The 18,374-nt window shown below is 40.7% G+C and overlaps 1 protein-coding gene across 2 annotated transcripts in view; it reads right to left on the bottom strand.

Annotated features, from left to right (window-relative positions):
• The window catches only part of LOC143829889 (mucin-5B-like), an 80,206-nt gene extending 62,080 nt beyond the window's left edge, over nucleotides 1–18,126 (bottom strand). Inside the window, exons 1-9 of one of the 2 annotated variants that reach the window (XM_077321448.1) lie at nucleotides 18,002–18,126; nucleotides 14,287–14,539; nucleotides 11,682–11,796; nucleotides 10,880–10,967; nucleotides 9,942–10,087; nucleotides 8,558–8,783; nucleotides 7,579–7,704; nucleotides 6,840–6,957; nucleotides 3,106–3,244 (exon numbers count right to left, since the gene is read on the bottom strand). In XM_077321448.1, coding sequence (XP_077177563.1) covers nucleotides 3,106–3,244; nucleotides 6,840–6,957; nucleotides 7,579–7,704; nucleotides 8,558–8,783; nucleotides 9,942–10,087; nucleotides 10,880–10,967; nucleotides 11,682–11,796; nucleotides 14,287–14,539; nucleotides 18,002–18,077 — 1,287 coding nt within the window. In that variant the 5' untranslated portion in view covers nucleotides 18,078–18,126. Of the gene's footprint in view, nucleotides 1–3,105; nucleotides 3,245–6,839; nucleotides 6,958–7,578; nucleotides 7,705–8,557; nucleotides 8,784–9,941; nucleotides 10,088–10,879; nucleotides 10,968–11,668; nucleotides 11,797–14,286; nucleotides 14,540–18,001 lie in introns of those variants that run through there. The other variant, XM_077321449.1, reaches the window with a different exon arrangement.
• Nucleotides 18,127–18,374: the final 248 nt, after the last annotated feature.

Raw genomic sequence — 18,374 nt, 5'->3', positions numbered from 1 at the left:
TTTTAGATTCTAGAATTAGAAATAGATGCTTGAAGAATATAGCAACACAACATAGCTATTAATCTATTGAATAATATGTCTTCAATAATCAGAAAAGAGTCCCAAACCAGTGTATCATATATTTCATGAACTTCTGGCCTCCCAATACTCAAAAAATGCAAGCTGTATTTGTCCCCAATCAATGAGAGGGGTTTGTAAACTGAGACAGGTTTCCATTGAGAAAAAGCATATTATGGAGGCAGTGGGGGAAGTATATGCACAAAGATGTTGAAGTTATATCCCTCAGCTAAGATGCATGTTCATCGGACACTGACATCGGAGAGAGGTGAGGAAGGGGTGCCACATAGAATCAATGTTCCCCTTTCTAATCTATAACAAGCAATCTTTTTTCCCCATCATAACAAGGTGGGAAATGCTGTCAAGTCACCACTGGTTTAGGGCAGCTCCAGAGGTTTTGCAAAGCAAGAGATGAACTGAGGTTGCTTGCCTTTGCCTGCCTCTGAATAGCAACCCTGAACTTCCTTGGTGATCTCCAACCGAATACTAAACCAAGGACAACCCTGCTTAGCTTCCAAGATACGAGAGATCTAGCTAGCCTGAGCCACCCAGGTGAGAGTAGAAAGGTAATACACACATTTATTTGCAGGGAAAGGCTATGCATGTCTACACATCCTTCGTGTATTATCTAATTTGCTCATTGGGCCTCTGTTAGAGGGTATTTTAATATCTGTTGCTACAGCTTTGTGATAGATCTTGCATGAGGATATCCTTCAGGTCTGTTAGAAAGGCCTTTCGAAAGGGTGTATGTTGAGCTATATCCTATTTAATACTATTTTGGAAATGTGTCCTGTGCAAAAATTTGATCATAACTGTATTTTAGCTACCTTTTATATTTGTTTTGTGTGAATATATATTTTTTAATGTTTATGCCTTCTGGAATTTTATTGTAAGCTGCCCTGGGTCCTGCCAGAAGGAGGATGAGGTATCAATAATTCAAATCAGTAAATACATTCCATTTGGGCACAGGTGTGACCTGCGACACTCATTTTTAAACAACTTGAATGGTGGAAAGTACATTTTGTGCTGCCAAAAAAGTTAAGGATGCTTAAGCCTTAATGGGTATTAAGCACACAGCTAAACACTTAAGCCCCACTGGTTTCAATGGCCTTCAGAACTGACAATTTCTAGACCACATTCCAATGTTTTACAGAGGTTTCACACCTGAAGTGACAAAAATCTCTGATGTGCAAACACCCTCACAGAAAAACAGAAACTGAGTGTTTCTTTAAGCACCAATTAACAAAACCTGGTAATCCGTTCTAGGACAGGATTCCCAGACAAAGTGGGAGATGTATTTGAAAGGTCTATTTTCAGACATTTTTAAAGTCTATCTCCATGACTGATGGAAGAATCTGACGGAAGAGGGGATCTGATAACCATCTTCAAGTATTTAAAAGGTTGCCATATAGAGGATGGAGCAGAGCTGTTCTCTCTTGCCCTGGAGGGACGGACCAGAACCAATGGGATGAAATTAATTCAAAAGAAATTCTGTCTAAACATCAGGAAGAAGTTCCTGACAGCTATGCAATTGGGATTGAGCAGTTTACCAGTGGAACAGGTTTCTTCGGGAGGCGGTGGGTTCTCCATCTTTGGAAATTTTTAAACAGAGGTTGGATACCCATCTGACAGAGAGGCTGATTCTGTGAAGGCTTAAGGGGCTGGCAGGTTACAGTGGATGAGCGATAGGGATGTGAGTGTCCTGCATAGTGCAGGGGGTTGGACTAGATGACCCATGAGGTCCCTTCCAACTCTATGATTCTATGATTCTAAGAAGCACTGGGATAAAAAACAACCTTGTACACATTTCCCATGTAAAATCTGGAGGTATCACAGAATCACAGAAACATAGAGTTGAAAAGGGCCATTCAGGCCATCTAGTCCAACCCCCTGCTCAACACAGGATCAGCCCAAAGCATCCTAAAGCATCCAAGAAAAGTGTGTATCCAACCTTTGCTTGAAGACTGCCAGTGAGGGGGAGCTCACCACCTCCTTAGGCAGCCTATTCCACTGCTGAACTACTCTGACTGTGAAAATTTCTTTCCTGATATCTAGCCTATACCGTTGTACTGCACGTCCTTTCCTCTTCAGCCAATGGAAACAGCATCCTGCCCTCCTACAAGTGACAACCTTTCAAATACTTAAAAAGAGGCTATCATGAGGTACCTTTAACATCTTCAATAAAAGTTATGTTCCTTAAATGATGGTTCCATCAGTGTTGGATCGAGTTTGTTTTCCAGTTGCTTAAGCTGCAGTGAAATTACATATACTGTGGCAGATTCCACATGGGTGGAAAAGACAAGGCGGGCACTCATATGGCAGCAGAGCTAATCCCTGCTTCCACACGACGTCACCACCAGCCTAACCCCCTCCTGGTCCTGGCATGCTTTAGTGCTCCGTTACCCAGTGGGCCAACAGGGCCTAGCCAGGTGCAGGCCCATGTGAACACAGAAGAGCTGGGCCTTCCAGGCCTGGTCCCTCCCCACCTATGGCATGCTGGCAAGAACAAAAAATATCCCAGTTGGCTCCTTGGCACTTCACAGCAGCACAGAGCCAAATGGGGCATTTGTTTAATTTGCAGAAAGTTGGGATTATGTTGTTATGCCATCCCACCTTCCTGCAAATAAGTCTTCCCACACACACACTGCCTCCCTGCTCAGTGGAAGCTTTCTGCCTTGTCTGCATTATCAGGATGTAGAAATCCGGGGTGGACTGGATCTGCCACCATAAAAGATCCCTCATTGGGACACAGGAAGTGGCAGAGCATGCTGCTCTGCCACAATGCACTGGCGTTGGCCCAGAATCGATCTGGTGCAGAATCAACCTGTGTGGGATATTATGATATGACTCTCATGAGTCCTACCGAATAGCCACCCATTCAGTATTATCCTGGAGGACATCTATACAAGGATTCAGATGTCTGATTGGACAAATAATTTAATATGACTCAACAGGAAGTACATCAAGCAACACTTTCCAGTACCTTTTTATTGATCATAAAAAGTTACCACAATGTTTTTAAAAGCCCATAAAACACAAAAAAGATACCTTAGCTAAGACATAGCAGCAGTTGCCATGGAAAATAAATTGTTTCTTATCAAATGTAGTTATGTAAAATCCTCGTTCTACATTGCAATTTCCAGAACAGGGCAATGCTAAGCAAAACCATTTTCCTTCAGTGCAGGTACTAGAAAATCAAAAGAGTATTTTAACTTACAGTAATAATACAGGGGTAGCTATGCAGAAACACATGGATCCAGCTCAGAACAATCAGGACAGTTTCAGAGACCAGACTATCAAGGAGATGTCAACATAATACTAACATGGAGTAATTCTTTCCTTCTTAAATGCTAACTCAGCAACAGCCTATGGTAAAACTTGAGAAGTAGCTTATATTTTGGCTAAATTCCATAATAAGCCTCTATAAATATGTGAAACTTTTATTTTAAAAATTTTAAAAATTCTACCTTCCTAGTAGTGTGTTAAATATTTTGTAACATGCTGAGACACAGTGACTTTCATTCGTATAATCAGAAAATTAATACATTCCGCTGAAGATATGTAAAACATGTCAGTTTTCTATCAACTGCTATTGTACATTATGAAACCTGCCTTTAGTATTGCTTCTCAAAGTTGTTGGATAGTGAAGGTAAACTACAAATTAAATTGGGATATTTGAATGGAACCTGGCATGTAATTTAGTGTCAAACAGCAATCTCCTGAGGTTAGAGCGAGAGGAGTGGGGTGACACTGTTGGGGAAAGGGAAGGGGGGCTTAAAATTCTTCTCTTGTGCCTTTTTTGTATCCTAAACTGGCTCTAGGGGAGACATTAGTATGGAAACATAAAGAATAGATGTACCCACACATATTTTTCTCAAGAAAGCAAACAGCAGCTTTTTGGCCATGTTTCAGGACCTAAAAATGATGGGGGGGGGGGTTGTAACCACTTTTCCCCTAGCATCACATGCATCTTGAGGCTCCTGTCATGGTTCTGATACAAAGTCCTTGTGGTGGCCACAAGGCTACAGAATTAGAAAGCAATGAGAACAACAAACTATCTAAAGCAAGTTCTACTATAAACAATACAGAGGGTGAATCACAAGACATGAGATGATGCAGTGAAAGCAAGGTGACACCTACAATAATCATTGCAACATACTGCAGTCTCTTTCAGTTTTAAAGGAGCCCTCCTGTCAGTTTCATGCATCCATAGTTCTAATCTAATGCCATCTTGAACACCAGTAATTCTCAAGAAGGCCTTTCTGTAGAATGATAGCAATGGAGGAGCCTTGTTGACCACCCCAGGCAGGCCATTCCACAAGATGGGAGTCACCAATGAGAATCAATGTGAATGGCAGCAGCTGATCTCAGTGATCTTCAGGGTGGCACCATTAAAAGGCTTTGCTTAGATAAGTAAAGCTGTTGCCAATGGACATAACAGGTGAGGTCTGAGGCCATTATAGCCTTTGTATGTTTCTACTAGAACCTTGAATAAAACTCAGTAACTGATTGGTAACCAATGGAGTATTTGCAGAATGAGTGTGACATTCATGTTCCACCTGATGTCCAATAGTAGTCTTTGTTCAGAAGATTGAACAAAGAGGTTAGACAGAAGATGAAAAGGGAGCCAGAAGCCTACTGGAACAATATTGCAGCAGATCTGGAGGAAGCTGCATCCAGGGATGAATACAGAACCCTGTATCAGACCCTCTAATGACTAAGAGGTAAAAATAAGTCAACAAATGATAATATTAAGAAAGAAGATGGTACTTTTGGTACTACCAAATGCCTGCAGCAATGGAAAGAATTCTTTAACCTGCTATACAACCATGCACCTCAAGGACCACCACCAGAACCACCACTTATTGATTTGCCAGAAAAATATATTTATCAGCAGTGAGCCAACTGTCAATGAATTAAAAAGCACAATAAAATCATTGACGAATGAAAAGGCATCTGGAGCAGACCAAATTACTGCTGAAATAATTAAAGCTGGCATTCTGCTACAGCAGCTCCACACCCTCTTAACACTCATATGGCGCTCAGAATGCATTCCATCAACATGGAAGAAAGCCATAATAGTGCTAATCCTGAAGAAAGGTGACTACTGAGAATGTAAGAATTACTGTGGAATCAGCCTCTTGTCAGTTATTGGCAAAGTGTTCATGAACATCACACAATCAAGGCTATGGGAATATCGTGAACAAAATAGTAGAGAAGAGCAAGAAGGATTTAGGCCGCATCAGGGCTGTATTGATCAAATGTTCACCATCCGTCAACTAGCAGAGGAAAGAATTAGGTGCAGAAAGAGAATTGTCATTGTCTTTATTGACTTCAGATCTGCTTTTGACTGTGTTCACTGGCCTTCTCTAGAAACAGATAATGTGCCCCCGAATCACACACCTCCAAACAGCATATGATGGTTCAACAAGCAAAGTATGAATTCGAAACGAGCTATCAGAGGAGTTCACCATCCAGACTGAAGTGCGCAAAGGAGATGTTGCCTCTCCCCTAATTTTTAACATTGTAGTTGATGCCATTATGAGAAAAATATTCAAGAATAGATGTGGAGTTCAGTGTGGCCAAAACAACTTACTGACAGATCTGATGTTTGCAAATGACAGTGCCATATTTGCCAATGCAGATTCAGAGGCTACTACCATTGCTTGCATCGCCCAATCTTACGGCTTAAAATAAATGTGGACAAGAATGAAGTCATATCCACAGATGGATCACTAACAAATGTATACCTCAATGGAGCCCAAATTGAGCATACCAAATAATTTAAATACTTGGGCTCATTGGTGCACGAAAAGAAAGCGTCATCTACCACTGAAGCCTACAATAGGATTGGCCAAGCAACATCAGCATCTGCCACACTCAAATGGTGCCTCTAGAAGAAGACAAGCATCTCTCGCAAGATCAAAGTTCATCTCTTCCAGACACTAATCCTGCTAATCCTCCTATATGGATCAGAAACATGGACCTTTCTAAAACTTGACATAAACAAACTCGAGACCTTCCAGATGCGATGCTTGCAGCAGATTCTGGGTGTCTCTCCATATGATCATAATCAAAATGAGACAATTTGGTCCTTTGATACTAATAGACCCAAATTATATGACAAAATATAAAATATAAGAATTATGTAGTGGGTTGAAGACTTTGTTTGTATCCCTGGGGAAAAAAAACAATTCAGAAATAAGTTTACTGAGGAAGTAAAATACGAAAACGAGGTTTTATACCTAGGAACTCATTCTGAATAAAGCTTTTTGCCATCGCCAGCTTGGAAATTTCTTTCTGTTTATTCATAAACTGGCAAAAACGACCAACTGGATGGAAGATCCAATGACTGGTGCCAAAGAAAACATGGCTTAAACAGATGGAAGAAGACCTTAGAAACCAGTGATTGACTATCCATATGGCCAAAACTACTGCCACTAATTGCCAAGAGTGGAAACATATTATTAACAAGACAAGAAATCCAGTGGCACCTACAGCAGCGTATTGGCTGAGAGGACAATCTGCTCCATCATTCGCCACCTAAAGGATAAAAGAAAAAGAAAAAAGAAGCCCAATAGTAAGCAGGCTGTAGAGTTCTGCACCAAGTGGAATTAAGGCAGCCCAATATAGAGTGTGTTATAATATTATAGTCCTCAAGGCTAGATTAGTATGGATGGATCTACATGGCTAAGGCAGTTGTGGAGGTAGAGGTAGAGCCTTTAACAGAAATTGAATTCTACCAACTTGAGAGATTGCAGTTAGCAAGTGTACAACAGTACCAGATTTGACAGGGAGTGGAGTAGGACTCTCCAGCTCTATAGACTTTGCGTTGATAGGTGCAAGGACAGCTGCCAATAGGGATGCATTTTTTGCTGCTAATGTCATCAAGAATTGTTCCTGTTCAAATACAAAGGAAACAAAAGACAGTCACTGAGCCTCTGGGAAAACATCTGTTTAAGCTCAGTTATATTCCAGTAAATAAAATTGCTAAGCAGGATTTGATGGTTTGGGAGAGGATGATAGATAGCACTAATACATCTATTTTGCTATTACAGGTAATAGGGGACAGAAGTACTTTGCGCATTTTCAAATTCTTCAGTGGTTAGGTAGCCACTGGAATCACAACCACATGGAAACATTTCCCACATATTTGGGATTCAAGTGAGTACCAATATCCCATATTAGTTGGTTTTAATCAGGGGTCTTAGCTGTAGAACTTGATTTCATTACTGGAGCTCAGCGCCAAAAATCGTGAAATAAAATTGAGAGATTCCCTTTGAAAATGGGAATGTCTTTCCTTTTTCTGGGATCAGAGGGAAGTTTGTAATGGCAGTCATGATGGGGGCAGGTTTTATACCTGACATCATTTATTTTAGCAATTAAGCACTGATCTTAGCTCCTTCTCTGCAAAATGGAAATGTCAGCAAATGGCTCGACAGCATAGTTGAGAGACACAAGAGGTAAGCACTGAAATGCTAAGGAAATAATAACAATAATAATACAAGCATAACTGTTTACCCTTAGCACAGTAGCAGCCACCAGAACATGGGGCTTTGCATACTTTGCTCCTTTCTGGGTTGGAGCAGGTGTCAATACAAGGGTTTCCACATTCCATGTATTCCAGGGTGGTTGGGCATTCTTGAACTGCAAACCCAAACAAAGTCAGCAATTAGACTGTCATGGAGGAACATTCAATCATACAACTTCATGTAATCCTATCCTCAGTTTTATACAGGGATTAAAATATCACTCATTGATCCCATTGCTTTTTATGCTTGATTAGGTTTGCTATTGGATTATTACAGTGTGTTGGGTTGGACAAGCTGCAGTTTTCAGTGCTGCATACTGGCATTCTGCACACACCCAAATGAAATAATTAGAAAACAGGCATTCTAGAAGGGTAGCTAGGTCAGTCTGCTGTGGCAAGACCAAAAAGTTATCTTGGACCAACCATTAAAAAACAACATATGTATAGTGGTTTCAGCTTTAGAATCTATTTCATCAGAGGCATGGCATGAATTCTGAGTCTGCCATCAAGTCACAGCTGATTTATGGGGCCCCTTGGAGTTTTCAAGGCAAGGGACTATCAGAGGTGGTTTGCCATTGCCTGCCTCCACATCACAACTATGATATTCTTTGGAGGTCTCCCATCCAAATACTAGCCAGAGCCATCCCTGCTTAATTTCCAGGATCTGACCAGATCAGGCTATCCAGATCAGGGCAGATATCGCTAAACACATGGGAAAATGTTTGTAAGGAGGGAAAGCCCTTGCTATTCAGCTATGATAACCCATAATTTATTATTATTATACGTTACATATAACATATTCAATAGTGCATATTTGGCAGAAACAAAGACTGAGAGTAATCCCAATTGCATAAAATGAGATCTGCTTAAAATTACTCCCCAAAGATCTGGTCTTTTATAGATAACTTTTGTGTTATGTTACATGGTGCTTGTGAAGCTGTCCAAGTTTTCCCACCCTCACTTACTTACAGCAAAGCTGTGTGGATCTCCATTTTCCAGGGTCTCCCCCCTTGAGGACACAGTCCCGGGAATACTGGCTGAGAGAGCTGCATACACAGCTTGCGGTCAGGTCTGAATGAGAAGACTTCTGTGTGCAAGCACACATATCATCAGTGCAGGCAGTTACATAGTAATTAGTGTCAGCCACTGCAGAGCAGTTTCCAAAGCTGGACAGGGTTTTCTTGCAATTAGATTTCTGAGAGAGAGAAAGAGAGAGAGAATATTATTTTAGATTTGGCCTTCCCAGTTGAAGTAGAAGAAGAAGAGTCGGTTCTTATATGCCACTTTTCTCTTCCTGAAGCAGTCTCAAAGTGGCTTGCAGTCGCCTTCCCTTTCCTCTCCCCACAACAGACACCCTGTGAGGTGGGTGAAGCTGAGAGAGCCCTGATATTACTGCTTGGTAGGAACAGCTCTATCAGTGCTGCCAAAGGTAACCCAGATGGCTGCATGTGGGGGAGTGGGGAATTAAACCCGGCTCACCAGAGTAGAAGTCCGCACTCCTAACCACTACACCAAGCTGGTTCTCTAGCTGTTGCTAAAGAAAGAGCAGAGGAAAAGGGCCACAGAATCATCTTCCACATCTGTATCCATTTTGCCCACATGGAGCCAATGGCTCCACTAAAGCAAATAGGCAATAATTAGGAGCGGAATAAATTTCCTTGTATTGTGGCGCTCTTGCATTCAGTGACCAAACAGAAAGGAGAACAACATTGACATGTCTGTACAAGTTCAGAAGAAGCAGGACTTTAGTCAGATGCAGCTCATTGTGCCGGGTGAAAATACTTGCCCCTTCTGAGACGTGCTTTTCTATACATTGACATCACCATCCCCCATCCAACCCACATGAAACAAAAATTGGGTTCCCCAACTTCCCTTGAGAGGCCTGGACCTTTGTATAACCTGGTTAAACTCTCAGGTGCACATCCAAATGATAGGCAAGATATATCAAGCTACATAAACCTTCCTAAGAAACAAACAAACAAAAAATCATTCACAAAATGTCTGTGAATGTACTTGCTAACAGCTGCTACATGGCCTCTGAAGAAGTAGGCCATATCACACAAGACATAATGCTAAAATTAATTAGCCATAGTTAAAATATTAGCAGGCTCAAACATTGAGTATTTCTAACCAAAGGCTATTACTTTGCATCTTATGGGACTTGATCTGACACTAAAACTAATATTACAGCTGAACTCTGCCTAAAAAAATCCTATTGAAATATATCCTATTGAATTTATCTAACTTTATTTTGCATTTTATGTCTTTGTATGTAATTTTCTGATAGTATAAAGGTATAGAATAATTCCAAGAGGAATCCTGTGTTGCACAGGCAATTAAGTTAGTGACATACATATTTACTCTTGCATTTCTCTTTCCAACGAGAGGCATAGTTGCTCTTCCGGCCATCTTTATTTTCCTCAGGTACATCTGGGCACTCCTCTGTTGGCTCTTCTATTTTTTGTAGGTTTCCATATTGCTGTGGGAGTAGATGATAGCCTGCAAAATCCCCTGATTATTAGAAATGAATGGGGGAGGAGGGGGAAGGACAGTGCCAACAAATTACAGCTGACTAATGTCAACCCAGCAGTAAGGCCTGTAATAAAGGCCCTCTTCATGTCAGTGTCCCAGTTGGGGAACAGTTTTCTGTGAATGGTGTATTGATTTGAGGCCCTTAAAACATTAAGAACTTTAATAGAAATGATTTGTTAACAGAGAAGTGTTGTAAATAAATAAATATTTGCACAGATTACAGTATAGCATTTTCTATTTTAAAAGAATGAGAAAGGAAACACGCGCCTAATAAGTCAGTCAATAAGCCAGTTCTAGTGGAACAGTTGTTTAGAAGCCTCTCAATACAAATAGGAGAATTTTACTGCCTGTGAAATATGAATACTGAATGATAGGCTTCTTTTTGCTGTGGGAACTATTCACTGCTTAATAAACATTCAAGAATCATAATTCAGTCAAGAGGAACTGAACATTACTTCCAGGTTGTGCTTAGCAAATATTTGACACAGATGCACACCAAAAAGGAAAAAAGGTAGTTTCATGTTCAACCCTGAATGCATGGGAGAAAGCCAATGGTATACAGCTAACTATATGATGAGCTGGAAACCGTGAAGAGTGACTAAGTTCTACAATTTGGCTGTAAATCTCATTGAGATATCTTGTATCAGTTGTCTCTGCTGTGGCATAATAAAACGGGATAACCTCCAAGTTTGCTGTCCTGAATACCAATAAATTGATTACAAGAATAATATAGAGAAAGATACATAAAGACCTTCATACCGTTCAAGATCATATCATTCTTTTGATTACCATCATAGTTCCCGCATAGTCCACATGTCTTCTGCCTGTATGTGTCTTCTAAATCTAGCTAAAAAAAGAATCAGGGGAAGGGGGGAAAGAAACATTCTAATGGGATTTTTTTCCAGAAGAGTTGATTAGAAGCATAGCTGCGTACCAGGAAAGTCTAAGTTTGGGCTGATGATATTTTCTGGTACTTTGAAGGACATCTACAAATCTATAACAGTAAGATCATCAAACACAAGATGTTTTCTCCCTTTTACTTCTCTTTTTAAAGATGGAATTAGTACTGCTTTCATTTATTATTTAGACAAGGAAAAATGCTCAGAGAACAAAAATGTGTACTGTGCTCAGGCCAGAATGGGTTTGACCTCACTTAATTTGCATTGTAACCTCATGATCCAGGCAAAGAACAGCAAATGGAGAATCTTTAATACTGCCATACTATTGTCAGTCTCGGATGCAAGACCAATGACAGTGCTCCAGAGGACACAAATGAACTAGTAATTTGAATCTGCATGCTATCATGTTGCAACGGACTTATGGTGACTCTAGCAAGGGCTTTCAAGGCAAGTGAGAAGTGGAGTTGGTTTGCCAGTGACTTCCACTGCAGAGTCTTTTTTGATTTTCCTCCATCCATCTGAGATTAGGCTACATCATACCATGCCACATTCCTAATCAGCAATACAAAATTAACACTGCAGGGTGTAAAGACTGGCTACCCATCACATTTTAGCAGTACTAAAACTCGCTAAAATAAAGCCAACTAACTGGAGCATCATACAAGTAGAGTGTCACTCCAATCCCACTTGAGAATCAGGCCTAATGTGGAGGTGACTTGGAAGTAAGCACCAATGTCTTCTATAAGCATGCTCTTCAAGCTGAAGGGTAGAAGAATCCTAAAAACAAAGGAAACAAGAAAGAAAAATTACTATACAAACCAGATCAGTTATTTCCTGTTGAAAGAAACCCAACACTGACCTATCAATTAAGTCTGTTGGCCATTTATTCACCATCTCTATGATCAAAGCCTCAGGGCATGAGGCTTTGAAAGGGTGAGTAGCAGCCTAGAGGCAATTAAGGGGAGGGAAGAGACTGGCTGGCAGGATTTACTGTACAATCTTATAACCCAATTTACTTCAATGGATATAGAAGGGTGTAACTGCTTAGGATGACACTGGTCCTCCATGCAATCTTTCCTCAATGCATGTTTTCTCAAGCTGGCTGCCAGGTGTACCTCACAAAGCGCGTGCAGTATTTTGGGCCTGTACATATACAGGGATTGTGGTAGGCAATATATATTGTACAACTTTTTGTACAATCTACATTGCTGGAAGTTTCAGCTATTGAATTGGTGAGTCTTCATTTCAGACCACTGAAATTGGGCTGAACAACACTTCATTATGGCAGAGGAACATTTGGCAGGCACATGTTCTCCAACCACTTCTCCAATGAAAGAAGAAGTCGTACCTATTAATGTTCCTGCTGATGCACTATTATTGTTGTACAGGGTCCCCTTCAGCCTGAGAAATAACCCTCTGTGAGACAAACATTTGTCCTATCTAGAAATGCACAGTTAAATTAAATAATTAATCCATTTCCTTGAACACATACTTATAAAAGTGGGTGTAACTGTTTAATGAGGCATGCTTTTATTTGGCAAGGTATATAAGATTCAAAGTTCAATTCTCTCAGCTAAACATGAGGAGTATACACACAGACACACAGACATACACACAAGGATTTGATTCCTGTTTCTGTTTCTGATCTCATTCAGAAAGCAAATATCCACTACATCTCCACCCTAATTATCAAAAAAAAAGTTGAATCTATGCAGGCACTATCTTTATGAGATTTTGTATTCTTTAGTTTGGAAAGGGAACTGGGTATTCAAGGAGTTTATGAATAATGGTCCCCCCCCCCCCGCAAAGGGTTTCTACATCCTTGCTTGTCAAGTAAGAATAGAGACAGTATTTAAATATGAGTCTGATATTGTAATACATTGTAATTTAAGGTCTATACTGAGCCAGAGCCAAACAGAATTTTCATGAAGGTCAAAAGAAATACAGTTGGAGTAGGGCTTCCTTTACACTGGGGCTGATTCCACACGGGTGGAATGTAGTGCTAATCCAAGCTTCCACATGATGCAGTTGCCAGGCAGGCCCCCTCCTGGGCCTGCCATGTATCAGGCCCCCATCTGCTCCAGGCTAAGGGAATGGGGAAAATCCATGTTCTCTTAGCCCATGGTTGGGGGACCAACAGTGGCCGTCCTGCAGCAGGCCCATGTGGACAGCCCTGGCTTCTCCTTGTTCTACGGTGACCCAGAGGGTGCAAAAAAAAAAGAAGAGTTGGTTCTTATATACTGCTTTTCTTTACCTGAAGGAGTCTCAAAGTGGCTTACATTCATCTTCCCTTTCCTCTTCCCACAGCAGACACCCTGTGAGGTGGGTGAGGCTGAGAGAGCCCTGATATGACTGCTCAATCAGAACAACTTTCTCAGTGCTGTGGCAAGCCCAAGGTCACCCAGCTGGCTGCATGTGGGGGAATGCAGAATCGAACCTGGCTCGCCAGATTAGAAGTGTGCATTCCTAACCACTACACCAAAATGCCCTGGATGGCTTTGCAGCACTTTGCTGCACTGTGGCATGGACCAGGGCATTTTTTTATTTTACAGGAAGGTGAGAATTACATTGAATGCAATCTTACCTTCCTGCAAAATAACCCACCCACCCCGGTCTGCACAGCAGAACCTATCTACTGCTGCTGTGTGCCCCAGGGAACCCAGAAAACTGCAGAGCATAAAGCTCCACAGCACAGCACCACTGGCAGCCCGGGTTGGCTACCACTGTGCAGAATCGGCCTGGGAGGCACTAATTTCCATTTTTAAAAGATCCAGATCCCTGAGTTGTGGATCGGTTTAAATGCTTCTTTCTCTGGGAGCAAAAGACGGTTCATAAGTATACAAACATGTTCCTTATACTCCACTTAATTCTCTCATGTCCAGGAGAAAAAATTACTCCGTCAGCATGAATTATCACTGGCCCCAGCAGCCCATGTCTGATGCTTTCTGGTATTCATTCTGTAACCATAGATTTTAAAAAATCCCATCTCAACTATTTTCAAGTAAATTTAAGATGATGTATTCTATGGCAGAAACCTCTATTTCATACTGTGAACTACAGTATTAAACACAGGTGACTGGGTAGTCATCCTCTGGGCCACACCTGGTGCTACTGCTATAGGCTCAACAAGTGCTGAGAGTGACCTTTCTTTCCTTGAGACCCTGATGCCTGCCAAAACAGGTAATACTGAGCTAGACAGACTGCCTGACTCTATATAAGGTTGTTTCTTAAGAAAGAACATCATAAACAGATTTTGTGCCAACTCACTCTTTACCGTTCACCACGATGCCTGATTTTTTCACCTCCAGAAGTGCTCCATCTATGTTAGCAGCAAAATGGATAGTTCTGTTCTGGACACTCCTTCTGATCTGGATATTAAAGTCTTGATAACTGTCATTGCAGTGTGAAGCAAAAACATATTGGCAAGTTCCAGGGAAGTCATATTTGACCTGGTCAAATGTCTGGAAGTGGAAATTGCCCCATGTGGAACATTCACTTGCAGTGACTGCAGGACGGTGAACTGGAGAAGACAATCGAGATCATGAAAAGCATTTATTTATACAACACCAAGCATTTACTTACATAGCACCAAGTCTAAGTAAGATAGACTGGCACAAATGAGGGTGAGTTCAGTCCCCTTTCCCAACTAAATGTATGATTCTATGAATCTATGTTATGCTTTTGAAGATCCCTCCCAGGAATATGAGGATGTAAACTCATTTGTCTCATCTCTTTACAGAGTTGGATATGTGAGAGAACTATATTATTCCTCTACAGTCTCTCCTGATAATATTGCTTGGGTCTTTCAACCTGACTGTGGTATTTTATGAATTATGCACAGGAAGGGTTTACAATTTATGGAAAATAACCAGCAGATACATTGTTAGAGGTGCCCTGCCCTCATTTTATCTGGAGGGTAAAGAGCTTGGAGAATCCCAGCAACCAATGCTGACCATGACAAGGCCAAGCAGCAAGACCAGGTAAACTACCCCATATCTGTACCAACTGTACCATCACTATACCAACCAAGCCTCTGCTTGGTGAAACTGGGGTGGGGGTGCAATTGTGAGCTGGTGATATCCCCACTTGAGGATAATTGACTCCTAATTGACAACATACTGATAGTCTTTGGGGGTTAAATAGATTAGGGGGGTTAAGTACAGACATATTCTGTCAAACAACTCTAGCCAATTTTCAGATCAGGGCTTATAAGAAATAGATTTAGCAAATGTATTTGGTCTTGGGCTGTGTGGGCAGAGTATGTTCATGTAGTTAACCATCCAGAGAAGAATACATGTGATAAAGCTGACTATTGCATATGCATAAATTCACTGGAACAAGAGCAACGTAGGAATTAATCCCTTGGGATTTATAGTGCAATCCTAACATTGTTACTAATACAATTGAAACCAACAGGATTGCATTGTTGGTCCTGCTCTTCCTTTGACAGCTGAGAATGGGTATTGAGTTTTAAAACAATCAAAATAAATGTATATTATTTTAATGTCATTTTAAAATGTAACCTTAATTTAAGGTTATAATTTAAGGTTAAATTTTAAAATGACTTTAAAAGCTGTTTCCCTTCAATTAAAATCACTTTCTGAGGCTACTGGATAGTGTTGGATGATTTTTCCTTGGGCGGATGGATTTTCTGGTACATTCTGCTAATGTATACTGATCTTACTCCCTAGACTCAATCATAAGCCTAGTGGAACAATTCTCTCTTACAGGCCCTCTGGAACTGTTCAAGGTTTATCAGGTTTCTCTCAATAAATCTGCAACCAGTGAATTTGTCTCAGTTATGGTTGACATGAGGAATGGACTTATTCCTGTGACTACTGCAGATTTCCATAGGTACTGAGCTCCTTTTGTCAACCTGGCATGATGGAGCAAAAGTAAGGTGGATGGAGAGGGGGATACCATTTTACAGCATGCAGTATTTGTAGGAAATATGCCAAAAAAGTAGGATATCAACATTCAAATCAAAATTATTTCTTTCCTGCTCACTGAACTCGGAAAGGTTGTGAAATATCAAGAACAAGGAACTGAGAAGATTTAGTAAAAGTTAATTTTTTTCTGACCACATAGATTTATAAATAGGGCTAATATGCCAGGAACAGATAAACATCCCTGGGAATCTGATATAAAGTACAAAATTGTGTACTTTTCAGCATAGAACAAATGTGACTATCTTAATTTTTTGTTGGTAGTGAGTATATAAAAACTAAATTAATGTGTGTCAGCTGTTTGTATGCTACAAGAGTTAGCCTGAACACTAGATAGATCTAGGCAATCACAGAAAGCAACAGATTGTGAGGGATGCCTATGGTTACTGCTCACAATTGATCCCTCTCAATTGCTCTTAATGATGTCATAATGCACTCATATCTGACTGGCTATACAACATTGTGGTGTCCTATCAATTATCATGGGAACCCAGAATGTGTGGAGTCAGCCATGTGACTGGGAATGCAACAATAAATAATGTTGCCAAGCAGGATAAAAAAAAACCCCATGAGAATGAATTTTTTCCCATTATGTAGAAACACATTCCACATAATGGGCATAGTGGCAGCTGGTGAGCCCTAGCACTGAGCCCTGCTTGCTGCGCTGCCACCACCTCCACCTCTGCCACCCATCTTCTGAGGCCATCTTCACACTCCTGAGAGCAGGGCCAGCCAAGGATGATGGGCAGAAGCAGCAGCACTGCATGCAGGGCTCAGCACTGGGCCTGGGCAGCCACTGCCTCCACTTCCTGTCTTCTGTGGCTGCAGGAGGAATGAGCATGGCAGCGGCTAGCCTGCTTGCTGCACCACTACCACTGCTACCTCTACCACCCATCTTCTGAGGCCGGCCCTGCCCTCCTGGCAGTGGGGCCAGCCATGGGAGACAGATACAGTAAGTGGGGCTCAGCACTGGGTCTGGCCACTCACCAGCTACTGCCATGCTCCCTGTGGCAGGACAATAGATGTCATGTCTGTAGTCATATCCATTTCAGGGAGCATGCCAGTAGATGTGTTTCCACATCAATAAATGGTAAATTATCTAAATACATTTCAGGAGACGATACTAGTCCGCACCATTTGTTAGTTTTTAATCAAAGAAAAAAAAGTACTGAATATTTGAAGCATTCCTAATATGAAATGAACTTTGAGATAAGATAATTTTGAAATCTACAAAGCAAATGATATTGATACAGTGCAGGGAAATGTAGAATATCAAACAGTTTTCATGATAAAATTCCTCTCAGGCAGTTAAAAGGATGAAAGGAATAAAAAACTATGAACCAACACATCAGTGACCATGAAGAGTAATTTTATTAGAAAGGTAATATATTTTGTGGATAAACAGTTTCTTTTCATTGAAATGACAAATATTCTAGTATTCTTGCCATGAAATTGAATTAAATATTTGATACTTTTACAAAAAATAAAAACATTACTTGATTCTGTTGCAAAGAATTTCAAGGGCTGGTAAACAACAATGCCCAAGGCAAATAAATAATCTGTGAAGGGTGTATGCATATATGCATGTATTACCCCACTGTTTGTCCCTTTAGAATACATGGAAGTCCGTTCCTGGAAAGAACTGGGCTTTTGCTCAGAGGAAACTGAGGGAAAGAATACATTCACGTGTCCTGCACAATTGACATTAAGTGCTCAGTTTTGTTTCCTGTTCTCTCAGAATACAAATTACTGCTTGAGAAGCTGCCCCGCTGGTGTAGCAACAGAACTGAGCTTATATAATACAACTAACACACCGGGCCATAATCCAACCATCATTATGCACTTTTATCACCCATTGATTTCAGTGAAATAGCTAAGATAGTGTTTATTCCTCACCCACTCAGATTAGTGGCATTGAACAGCACTTTAATGATGCTTAATTATACATAATAGTAACTTCATTGGCAGCACAGTGTTAAACAGATAGTCCACATCTCATATTTATAGAATGAAGAATATTAGGAGATTTTTCTTACCTATCATTACTGGTGTTTTGCTGTTGCAGCAACTGCTTAGTAAGCACAAGATCCATAACTGGCATTCTCGCTTCATGTTGCTTTAAAATATACAAGGTGATAACATTTCTCAGGAATGGATTTATTTCCTAGTTTTATAGCCTAGTTATTCTGGCTTGTCAACAGAACACAGAAGGCAGGGCCCTTATAAGGCTCCCCCCCCCCACCCTCCTCACTGATTTATGAGGACCGAGAAGGAATTTGTTCTTACAGATTTAAAATGACTAAGGTATTTGTTTCCTGGATTCTATCATGTTGAATTTAACCTTTGATTTTATTTGGATTCTACACTTGGGACTCTTTCACCTCCAGTCAGGACTCAAGAAGCTTTTTG

This window comes from Paroedura picta, chromosome 2 (assembly GCF_049243985.1).
Source record: "Paroedura picta isolate Pp20150507F chromosome 2, Ppicta_v3.0, whole genome shotgun sequence".
NCBI classification, from domain to species: domain Eukaryota; kingdom Metazoa; phylum Chordata; class Lepidosauria; order Squamata; family Gekkonidae; genus Paroedura; species Paroedura picta.
The sequence above is the reverse complement of the archived record's forward strand: the minus strand, read 5'-3'. Positions and strand labels throughout refer to the sequence as shown.